At 39.7% G+C, this 12159-nt stretch overlaps 1 protein-coding gene and 1 long non-coding RNA gene across 3 annotated transcripts; one reads left to right on the top strand and one right to left on the bottom strand.

The window, feature by feature from the left end:
- Positions 1-4057: 4057 nt before the first annotated feature.
- Positions 4058-5812, bottom strand: LOC144087350 (uncharacterized). Its single transcript, XR_013304701.1, has 3 exons — positions 5522-5812; positions 4893-5050; positions 4058-4797 (listed from the first exon to the last, which is right to left on the bottom strand). It is a non-coding gene; the product is annotated as an uncharacterized LOC144087350 (long non-coding RNA).
- On the top strand, positions 4947-12126 carry lnpa (limb and neural patterns a). Of its 2 annotated transcripts, none has more exons than XM_077617787.1 (13): positions 4947-5105; positions 5576-5659; positions 5892-5933; positions 6673-6860; positions 6945-7003; positions 7076-7116; positions 7775-7855; positions 7981-8029; positions 8114-8332; positions 9246-9351; positions 10237-10307; positions 10592-10747; positions 11362-12126. In XM_077617787.1, exons 2-13 carry the CDS (start codon positions 5633-5635, stop codon positions 11502-11504), a joined length of 1182 nt encoding a protein of 393 aa, XP_077473913.1. In that variant the 5' UTR covers positions 4947-5105; positions 5576-5632; the 3' UTR covers positions 11505-12126. The 2 variants fall into 2 exon arrangements, with proteins under 2 accessions (XP_077473913.1, XP_077473914.1); XM_077617788.1 differs by having other exon boundaries at positions 4948-5105; positions 11365-12126.
- The last annotated feature ends 33 nt before the right edge of the window (positions 12127-12159 follow it).

The raw sequence follows: 12159 nt of genomic DNA on the forward strand, positions 1-12159 counted from the left end.
CCGCTGTCAAGTCCTAACAACCCGCGCAGGGAAGTCATTAGACATACAAAAGAGCCAAGGCGAAGGAAGACAAAGAAAACTCTGTATATATGGTGAATACGTCAGTGGTGAAGGCTTGCAAATATGAGTGCGAGGACGAAGCCCTGCACCATTCTTTTTTTTTTTTCTTTTCTTTTGCTGTCTGCAAAATACCTCAAGAAAAGCCACTTAGTCCTGGTTTATTTACAGTCGAGTGAAGGCCGATGGATCAAGCACACTTTTCCATTTAAAAACACATGCACAACACAAAAGGAGAGACATTTGAATATAAATTCATCTTATTGATTCCTATGTGGGAAATCTGCGATATGTTTAAGATGAAAATTGTGGACTGTATAGTCCTCAAGATGGCTGACTAGGAGGAAATGCTTTATAAATGTGGATGTGTGATTTTTTTTTCATTTTTATTTTGTGTGACTTTCTGAATGTTGTCAATGTTGAAACACTGGATGTGAGCCAAACAAAACAATCGCCCCTCTTTGAAAAAAAAATTACAAAAGACTGATTTTTTTACAGTCCACCCAGTCTTTTTTAAAAAGAAAAAAAAAGTCTGATAAATGAGCACTGACATGACTGAAAATAATGTTGACCTTTTTACCTTCTGGGGTCTCTGTAACTATTGCTGTATTTAAAATATCGACGACTGTATGGATTTAAATATTTTAACTTGGAAAAAAATGTGCAATATGAAATGTAAATGCTGTTATTTATTGATCGTGTTTGTTCTTGGGCAGGGGGAAAAATAAATGGAAAATCTTGACAAATTTTCCATCTTTTTAGACTGCATGATACATTTTATTTGCATTGGCGTGACACAGTTGCACCACGTTGTTAATTAAAAATACATGCCTCGGATGAGGGGTCAGTCCAGCCCTATCATTTACCATTATTTGTACATTACCTTTAAATGATACTTGCTGATCCTGTCGTTAATAGCACTGGGTTCGAATATACGCGGCAGAATGGCCCCCGGGGACTTGAAGATAAGTTGCTTTTTTGAACGTGCCCATTAAAGAAGCAGGATTAGGGGGATCGTGCGAACATGGGCGTGATGTATCGCTGTGTTTCCTGGCGTTTTAAAGAGAGCCTAGCATTAAGATAGATGGGGGTGGTGGGGGGCTCCAAACATAACCCCACTGGCCACAATAACGCTATTAGTTTTGCATCCACCGAAGAAGAGAGTGGAGAAAAAAAATGCATCATAACACCGTCGAGCGGCTGTCACCTTCACTGAATGTTTTTTGACACGCGAATAAATCTTTCCCTTGTTTAATATTCTGCTATATTCTGCTTTATTTGGGCGCTAATAGAAAAGCCAAATTAAACGTCCACATGCAGACGGCGAGATAGAAAAGCGAGGATCGATGATGCGGCCCCTACTGTCCAATCAGGCCGGCGCTTAATTGACTGTATTTTCAGGGTAATTGAACTGCTTGTTGTAAATGGAGGGATTTTATAGAAACGACATGAAAAGTGCATTTACTGACATTCATCGCGTCTTTGACATTGATTATCTGATCAGCGCCGTGTCACGCTCACCTCCAATTCTTCATTACACACTGTTTATGAGCTGTTACTGCACAACTCGCTTGTTCCACCGTGATTGATTGCCTTATTAACGCGTGTTCTTGTAAGTGTGACCGGACTGATTACGATGCATATGTTTAGAATAATGTTTCATTTAGCTGACTGCGAGTAATGCGGGGTGACAGCTGCTGCGGGAGGACAAAAAGATAGAGAGGGGTGGGAGGAAACTACAGGGAGCAAGGGGGGCCAAAACGCCTTTAAGGTGGAACCGTCATCGCCAAGCGTGCAAGTGCCAGCTCGCTGTTATTGGGGCTCGACTCACAAATAGATAGATTTTTTTTGTTATATGTGCCCATGTCAGATGGAAATGGAAGGTCACACCTGTGGAAGCCAGCCAACCATCGTGGAGCCTCTGCATTACGGCAAAACTAAACATCCGTTTAAAAGACGCCACTTGTGGGGAATAAGAAAGAAACAGAATCCCTCATCATTTCAAGAAGCTGTCTTGTTAATTCGTCTGCGTCAAATCGCAGTTGAAAACTTCCTGCGATTGTCACGTGACCAAACAGATTCCCTAGATTCAACCCCCATTCTATTCATTTACAACACTGCGTAATCAGGTTCAGGGTCACGGACTGCTGGAGTTCATTCCAGTTGACATTAGGGGAAAGGTAGAATGTACCACTACACCATCGGTGACCTGCTTGAACCATGGCGTTTTAAATATCATGTCATCAATCTGCTGCAATGCAGGGAGTATGCTAATATTTTTACACTGCAACTGATAAAAATAAGGGAACAAAGCATGGGCCCCAATTTTTGCTATGTGTCATCTCTAGTATTTTTTAAGAGACTGCAGCTATAGCTAGTTGACAGCTACCTAACAATGACTTTCATAGCAAATTCAACATAAACCAAAAGGGATTGAGCGTCAACTGGCGAAACCCTAAAAGGCCTGGCTTCACAATACAGATTTGATGTGGAACATCAAAATAATCATGCCGGAAAAAGAGCTGGAGTTATCAGGGAGGTGGTAAGTACCATTCCTCAGTCAATGCTAAGCCTCAATAAATGTACAGAACTGAACGGTGGTCATCTTAAGCACCAGTGATTATATAACTTTTTAAAAAAGATCTGAACAAATGACCTACTTACATGTCCAGTCTCTTTTCATTCTTCTTATTATATATATTTGTACCTTTGTTTGTAGATTCATTTGCTCATTTTTTAAAAACTCAACTCAACTAGTTTTAATCAGAACGTTCCATTGTTCCACCCCCTCGTGTAGGTGCATAGTCAAGCAGAAAATGATGCTCCCGTCAATAAAAGTGGAAGTTGCACTAGAGGCAATAATCAGATCTTTTGCTCCTAAGAACACATACACTGGCAGATGATCCTTCAAATGGAGTAAATGAGACTTAAAAACAAATGAGTTTCTAAATACAGATGGTGAATGAGGACCAATTTTGCTGTGTAGTTCCTTATTATTACTTCCAAAGCCAATGAAAGCCTATAGTATTTCCCTCCCACTCGGTGCACTATTTGCATCACCCAGCGCAGCTGTTACATGGAGCCTCACACCATCAGGTAGCTTCCAACACCTATAAGATCCCATTTAATGCTTTCCAATGTTCCCCAAACGTGAATGGAAGACGAGAGCTTAATGAGATTTATGCCGCCATTACGCTTCTAAAGTAGTTTCTGCTCTGTTTGTCTCCAATCATTGCCTCTGTTCAAATGTTACCTTCATATATTACATGGCATTAATTCAACTATAGCTCATTAAGACAGAGCGAAATGGTTAAATTAGCTTATCAAGTCATAATCATGATGAATGGGCTTTTAATTCTGATACAAGCTGGGCAAATTGCAATTTTGTGCGTTTTGATGGTTCGCAAATAACATTTAATATAACGGGTCATCCCCTCAATCAATTACTGGAAGCTGCGAGCGGGTTTTATACGGGCTTTTTTTCCTCATGCATATGTATTGAAATGTGTTCTCAATTATCTTTAGAAATTGCTTTTATTGGGTTAACGATTAATTCTTCCAGAGGTGCTTTTTCTGTGCATATGGTTAGGGTGGGGTAACAAATTAATATTACGAAATTATCTTCAACGCTTTTGAGTTGGTACATTTTGGGGAATTTGCAAAGAATTGAATGAAGAGTCAATCTCTTGTTGAAGAAAAAGAGCTAAATAGTGTCTCTTCACATATAACAGATGTGGTATATTCATAGTGTACACTGACAGATGGAGTACATATTACAAACAAATAAAGAGTAATGAGTACTTCAAATACCAAATGTATCACAGCAACTCCCAATATTATAGAAAATAAACAAAATTATTCTACATGTAAAATGCATGTAAATACCTTTGATGAAAGTGTTACCCATATATTTTGCATGACTTAGTTGAGAACCTGGCATCATTAACCATGTGATATGGAATTAACCAACAGATGAAACAAGTCAAACTGGAGGCTTAAAAAAGTCAGAACAGTTGTTTTATTAAAATACATGAACAATGTACATAAACAAACAAGGATCAATCATGGTCCAGCAGAACAAAGATGGAGAAAAATATTCGCCTCAATAATTGGAAGAAATGAATATCTGTGCAGAAAAAAAGCTGCAAAAACAAAGTATTTATACAGCAATATGGATTATACTCACCATGTCAACAAGAGGGAAATTGTCATTTAATCTCAATAAGATAAGAGATTAAAGATAAAAACTTTAAAGTGCACTTGTTATGTAGTTGTTAGTCTTACCTGGAGGTCCCAAATACAGCGCCATTTCTTTTCTTGATTGTTCAAACTTGAAAATGTAATAATGTCAACCGTTTTAATCCAGCGTGAATAAATCTTTGGAGCGCATATTTAAAAGCCAAAACATCATTCTTAAAATATGACCCAGATTACACGGCAAAAAAAACATATAATCGGACAATAAATTCTACATCAACACAACTAGAGGCTAAGCAGAGAGATGCTCTACACAATGGAAATATTAGTTTGTTGAAAACACACTAATATTTCCATCCGATGGTGCAGTGGTTCTTCCGCCTGATTTAGATGTGGGCAGTCTGGGTTCGATTCCCACTCGGTGGCAGTGTGAGTAGTTGTCTGTCTCTCTGTGTGCCCTACAACTGACTAGCGACCCATCTAGGGTGTCGTCTACCTTTTTCCCAAAGACAGTTGGGTTAGGCTCCAGCAACCCCTGCAACCCTTTCCAGGATGGGCAGTATGCAAGATGAATGAATGAAAACACATCAATATATATAATTAAGGCCAAATTGTAAAGAAAGGAAGACAGTACTTACTGTAGATAACCTATTGAAAGTTGATGTTTTAAATAAGGAACATTGCAGCAGTGGATGTCGAAAAGTACAGTTTGTCCATTTTCATGTGCCTGGTTGTAGTAAGGGAGGACACACCCCCAACACCAGACTTGAGCCCATCAAAGAAAGCCCAAGGAGGGCTGCACACAGTCAGACACAGCAACAGGCAGTTCAAATCAGCCGGATCCATCCAAGGTATGTTCTTCATCACCATCAAATTTGACTGGTTGAAAATCCCTCACACGCATGCTAACGTAGGTACTCTATTAGGAGCTTTTAAAGACACCTCGCTTACTTGTGAAAGTTAGCTCGTCAAGCTATGACTAGTTGGAAAAGTGGATCTACCTTATTAATAACTAATTCTACCACATCACTCGATGTTAGCACTCTGATAGAAAGAATCCGACTTTGTGTGTATCGTTTTGAGCCGCGAAAGAGCTCGCAATGTCCTCTTTTTCGGGATGGTAGCCCTAGTTAGCTAGCAGCTAATCGGCGGCTAACGAGCAAAGTTGTCACTTCCCTTTCTAAGTTTTTCCCCCCAATAAACGACGTTTTCAGTACATGTAAGTGTCACTGCATTCAAAACCATTTCTTACGAATGGTAGGCCTACCTGATCTGTCATCCCGTTTTGGCAATTTGAGTGACAAACGATTTTTGTCCACAGGTGGAAGACGTCAAACAGCATAGAAGGACGGAGACGCACTGAACTGCTTTCAGCACTATGGGGGCTGTCATCTCACGGTGGAAGGTGTGTTTTTTTTAAACCACATTGCTTTAAAAAATCAGCCAAATGAGTAGCTTCTACGTCACTGTACAAACAACTATTTGTTCAAATAATCCCCCACGGAATTGACATTAATCTGCCAAATTTCGTACCACCATGTCGCTGCACATGCGCAGATTCATGACTTCGAGATAAACAGCAAGTTCTATGTTTACTAATTTTATGACTGTAATGTATTCATTTTCCCCCCTTGCAGGCCAAACCTTCCACTGTGGCGATTTTGGAGGGTATAGATAAGGTATGCATCATATTTGGCACACTTTGCATTTTAATTAAATGCTTTGAGGTACTTGTTTTCCAAGTGGTAATAGATGATACGCTAAATCCTGACGTGTAATTGGCTCTATGGGACCCATGCACTATGAGGCAGGCCATCAGGTGTGACAGTTTTAATGGCAATTGCAAAGCTTAAGGTACTGTCAAACTCAGCTCACATTGGTAAAAGACATGTAGTCAAAATTAATCGTGGACTGAAAAACACTTCCTCATTTGATGTGTGCTGGGGCTTTACTGCTCTACTACAGTTAAGCTTGCAGGCTATTTTCAGACCGCCCTTCTTGGAGTACTTAACACTGCTTGGGTCAAGTAGCAGCAACAATTTCCACTTAAAAGCATCTGATTTCTCACAGTGAAATTTTATTTTGACTTTGTTTTGTCTATTCTAACATCATGTTACCTCATTGGCATGATATGACTTTATGTACTTGTTCTGGAGCGACATATCTGCATGGTAATCGGGACATTGTAGTTGGAGACATTGACCTTATTGGCTATTTTTGGATTGGGTAACCAATACTTTAAAGAAATACTATATCATTCTATAAAGGCCTGCAGTGACTTCCAAGATGCTATTTTACAAAGTGTCTAATGAATAGTTACCTTCCATGTACATGCTTTAAACAAAAACAAAACAAAATATTTGTTTGCTGCAATCCTATGTTTTGGATTTGATGTCAGGTTTTTTTTTTAACTTTCAGGACATTCAGCTTTATGAGGAACACAGCGAAAAATACCAAAGGCAGCTGAAAATTTGGCTCGGCCGACTGCTTTTGTACTCTGCTCTTCTCTACCTGATCACCTGTGTAGTGGTGTATTGCTGGTACCTCCCAGAACGACTCATAGGACGCTTCATTCTCGCTCTTCCCTTTCTTATATTTCCTCTTTTGTAAGTAGAACACTGTAGTCCGCATGGCGAAAGACATTGCAATAATGAAACTAATATTTGTCTTTTTATTCTGTGCCATTTTAGAGTCTGGTTGCTTCGGAAACTCCTGATTGTAATATTTTTGCGAAGAACTGAAAAGAATAGTAGGACGATTATTGATTAAGTTTTTTAAGTAAAAGTTGTTATGAAATTGATTATGTTTTTGTCTCTTTCAGATGAAAAACTTGAGAATCTTAACATTCAAAAGAAGAAAATAGTAAGTTTAATACAATTGATTGAAATGCTTTGCATTGTTGATTTAAATTCAAAAACATGGTAGCTTTTTTTAAGACTTACATTTTCAGTGGCTATAAATGTCAAAAACGGTCTTAGCCATGAGTTATTCAAAACTTTAATGTCGTTATTGTATGTTGCCTTGCAAAATACATGATCATTTAAAGTTACAGTAGTCATAGGTGACGAGACCATCTCACCACAAATCATGCCAGAACTTGACAGTATGGCTCCTATTGATCCTATCAGTAGTTTATATTTGTTAATCAAGGTTCTATGCAGATGGTATTTGATTGGTGTGAAGACTTAACCCAGTAAACTACTCCACTAATGTCACAGTAATTAATAGCTCGTGGTGCCTCCATGAAATAAATCTGAGAAATGACTTGTCATCCTCTGTCAGGTCTAATAACTTTCAATAATTAGGGCTGATGGATTTTCACCATCTCCATTATCGAAGTCGTGTATGTAATTATTCTTCATATTACATGTACACATGTAGAAATGTTTGGTATTTACCGTAAATGAAGATATGCACTTTCTGTCACTTCTAATGTCACGCTAGGTGTTTTTAAAGCTGTTTATTACAGCTCCATAATGAGACATTAGAAGATCATTATTTGAGTGTATTTTCGTTTCAGCTTGAAGAAGTTATGGAAACGGAGACCTATAAAAATGCAAAAATGATTCTGGAAAGATTTGATCCTGATTCCAAGAAAATGGTGAGCATGGACGGCAATCCATTTGAACTGGAAGGACTGTCTTAATTAAATATAAGTTTTTGTATTGTCTGTATAGGCATTTATGTAGTGCAGTTACTCACATTTTATTTATTCACCTTCTTTAGCTGGAGTCGACTCCACTCAGACCTGAGATGACTCAAAAACAGGGCCAAGGTACTAATGAATAATAACAGCTCAGTTTTCTTCCTGTAAACCTGCAATTGTTTTTTTTTCTTTCTCTTTTTTTTATCCATCCAGAGCTTCGCCAGCGCCATGTCATCTCGAAAACACCCGCGGCGGCAAATCCTTCGAGCGGCGTGGTGGTCCTCCCTCCTCCTTCCGGCGGGCCCTCCTACCCCGGACGAGCTCCCCACTCCGCTCCGGGAGGACCCCCAGAGAGGGGCCTGTCGGCTGCGGCTGCTCAGCAGAGCCTGATGAGGAAGTCTATGACCCTCGGAACACCTGCTCCAGGATTTGGTGAGTTACACGCACACAGGGGGACCGCATCATAATGTAGCCGATTAAGGTGTTATTTACCCTTCCATTGTTTTCTCCCTCTTGTTGCACAGGTGTGTACAGTTCTATGCTTTTAAACTAAACAATGAGGCAGCAATATAAATTACATTAAATTAATTAAAGCTTATACTTTTTTTAAATGACATTGAATTTTATTCAGGCAATAAAAATCCCAAACAAACTTTCCATCAAACATTTGTCCTGTATAGAAGACATCTGTGTATATAGAGGCAGTGACTATTCAATATAAATTATTTCTGGACTATGAGTGCTGAATAGAAGATGCAAATGGGTGCAAACAGTAAAGGAAATGCGCTCCTAAAGGAAGCCGCGAGCTGTAATTGCCATGTGGAATGCCAACTGTGAGCAACGCACGAAGCAGGATTACATTAACTATGATTAATTAGCCAGAGCGCCATTTGTTCTCTGGGCGATGGTGGTGGAATCTCGGTAAATGTCTTCTTGGCAAAATTGCCTTTGGCATTGGCAGCACCTCGCAAATGGTTTACACGACTTGATATCACCTGCTTCTGCTGAAAATTGAAAGTGAAAAGCAATTTGATACACACAGTCGCCGCAGAGTTTCCATATGTCGACGAATTAATATCCAGCAGGGTACTGAGACGGTGCCAGGCCTCACAGAAATGACCAGTCATCTTCCTATGATTGCTCTTGATGTTAGATTATATTAATTACTACTCTCCGACGCCGTGGGGGATCTGGACGTGCTTTGAAAGAGATGCGAGTCATTAACGGCAAGGTTTTTTTCTCAAATTCATCTTAGTTTGCGCAGAAATGATCGTGAACTTCTTATTTTTTAAGTTGCTCGCTCATGTTTTATATTCTCAACACCATAAATGATTTGTTTTAAAAGGGATGCACCCTCCAGGCCCACCCTTGGCCAGACCAGTACTTCCAAGGCACCGAGGGGCCATGGACAGAGTCATTGAGTACCTTGTTGGAGATGGCCCACAGAACAGGTAAATTACATTAGTGTATTAAAATTTACTCTGGCTTTCCTCATAATGAGCTAAATTCTTTCGCAGGTGACTGATTTATTATTTATTTTTTTCATACCGTTAAATGCATATTTATTTTTGGTATATGTCTTGACTTTTTTTACAGAGCTTGGTTACGCAAGCAGATTCAAATTGTCTACTACGTGTAGTATACAACAAAAACTTACGTATCGTCCTAAATTGGCCTTCTGTAAACATTTCAACACACAGTTTCAATACTTTTGGCTCAACCTGGTCTTATTTTACGAGGAGCCAAGATAACATTATTAATAGGGGAAATACCTTGTTTAGATGTTTGTAAACTATAAACTTTTCATATATATTTGGCGGATACAAGCAACGATGTGATTAATCTGCGGCAGTTGAGCCGCAAAGTGGCGAGGTATTACTGTACTGTTCAACATTGTTTTTGGCTGTAAGCGCGAATCAATATCCAAGCTTGATATGAAAATGCCCCTCTGGACAAAATGGTCAAATCCAGTTTTCTAGCCCAGATCACGCGCAAAATACTACTAGCAACCGTTAGTCCCAATCTGCCTGGTAGATTTGACGCATTCCCCGTCAAAAGTGAGCTACAAGAGCTTCGGGCCCAAAGTGTGGCTTCACTCGAGAGGCTTTCACACACTTCCTTATTATTTATTCCATTCACGACTCCATCCATCCCTTGAGGCTTTTTTTTCACGAGTGATTGGGTCAGATTTTACCTGTTAGTCCTTGTTTTGTTCATTCAGAAATTCCACTCAGATCAGTTTGTTGGTACTACTTTATCTAATGGTGTTCAAATATAAAGCAGCATGGTGTAGAAAGTGTTTATTTAATGTATTCTTTCTCTGCTTCCTTCCTCAGATTCGCTCTCATATGCCAACAGTGTTTGTCCCACAATGGCATGGCATTAAAAGAGGAATTTGAATATGTCGGTAAGACTCTGAGAAGCACTCTGCTCTTTGTCATTCTGCCTCAAAGCTGCAGCTCCATTTGCCCTCTAGCACTTGGCAGCACACTATATCATGTGGCTTTTAAATGCCTCCATCACCGCCGACCCCTGTGAGCAAATTCACACCAAGATTGAATATGCAAAACAATGTTACACATCCATCTTGCATGTTTATGCATCTCGGGCTTTAAAAAAAAACTCAAGTGGCTTATATTCATGTATATTTGTTTGTCAGATGATATTTAAGCATTATTTGATGTTTTTCAGCCTTCCGATGCGCCTATTGTTATTTCCTCAACCCTGCCAGAAAAACCAGACCTCAAGCTCCCGTACTCCCCGAGGTCAACGATGAGCTGAAGAGCTCGTCTGAGGCACCTTTCTCACCGTCCAGTGCCGAAGAAGACTCCCCGCAAACTTCCAAAGGTGAGAACAATGCATAGTGGATTTAGAAATCTGGGATAGTTCTCTTTTTCTAACTTTCTGGGGAGCATTAAAATTATCGTGTGCGGTCGATTGGTCGCCGTCTTTTGGTCGCCCCGACCGCGACAACGGGCGACCAAAAGACCGGCGACAAAACTAGGCAAAACAACACGGTCTACACATCAATAAAAGCCAACAATGGCCATGAGCAGTTTCACTGAGCTGGCTCGTATATGTACATGCGTTGTCCCTTTAAGAAGCTACGTCAGTCAGGGTCTTAACAAGTTCTTCAACAAAAAACAATAAAAGTCTGGGAAATTTGGAGCTTTTCTTTAGCCTAATAATTACTAGGGCATTAAGTATGACTAAATAGTAATTCACAGTTTGTATTTATGGAATTTGAGCAACGATTTAAATGGTAATTATCAATAACCTTCCGGGCGACCAAAAGATCGGCGACCATAAGACCGTGTACCGCTAAAATGGCCTACATCCTCAGTTAAACAGATTGTGCCTACCGTTTTGATTAAAATTGCTTGTAAATATCATATATTGAACAAATGGTTCCGTTTTTTTGTGTTTCCCCCCCCCAAAATGACTTGTCGATGTTTTGTCAGCAGAGGACATCCAGGATGTAGCACCCCCAACCCCTCCGGAGTCCAGTCCAGAATCTGACCACCAAAGCACTCACGATTCACCAGGTGAGCCCTCCGAGAAATCGGATGGAGAGCAGGATTTGTCTGTCATGGAGGTGGAGTAAAGAAGGCGCATTTCACACCCTCTGAAACTTGGATGGGAAAGATATGCTCAAGATTTTGGAATGGCGTAGTTATCACCGCATTTCACGGTGCTTTTCAATGCAATGCACAAAGCCCTTTGCTCTGGTAAGCGCGTTTTATATCATAGAGATAAATAGTTGGCACCGGCATCTGGGAAACTCCTCATCAACCTGCTTTCAAAACGGAGCACTGAGTGATGATATTCTATAGAACATGTTTACATCTGTATTTTGACTGATTGTCTTAAGAGGAAACTTCATGAATGGCATTTTTATTTATAAGGTCAGTTTACTGCTGTGCTTTTACATACAGAGTGTGCTGTTTAGCAAAATTGTGAAACCAGCATGTTTACACATGACGGTACGTAAAGCAGAACGCACTTACAATGTGTATTTATTTCTTCAAACAGAATGGAGATTATTGTTGGTACTGTGCACCTGCTGGAAGTGCCTTTTACATTTTAAATGGCTTCCTCACCAGTATTTTTGATGCAACCTATTTATATTCGGACAATCTCTTTAACCGTTTTCACCCGCATCAATGAATGTCTGTTTGCTGTGAATGTGTCAGTTTGGTCATTGTTAATAATAAAATACGATTTTGAAAGAATGTGTTTTATTTTGATAAAACGCACTA

Source organism: Stigmatopora argus, chromosome 13, assembly GCF_051989625.1.
Source record: "Stigmatopora argus isolate UIUO_Sarg chromosome 13, RoL_Sarg_1.0, whole genome shotgun sequence".
Lineage (NCBI taxonomy): Eukaryota > Metazoa > Chordata > Actinopteri > Syngnathiformes > Syngnathidae > Stigmatopora > Stigmatopora argus.

Bases quoted from the DNA above. Each gene is read 5' to 3' on its own strand.
- lnpa (XM_077617787.1), top strand. From the start codon at position 5,633: ATGGGGGCTGTCATCTCACGGTGGAAG. The intron at 7,856-7,980 runs GTGAGCATGGAC...CACCTTCTTTAG, and splicing joins ATCCTGATTCCAAGAAAATG to CTGGAGTCGACTCCACTCAG. The intron at 10,748-11,361 runs GTGAGAACAATG...ATGTTTTGTCAG, and splicing joins CTCCCCGCAAACTTCCAAAG to CAGAGGACATCCAGGATGTA.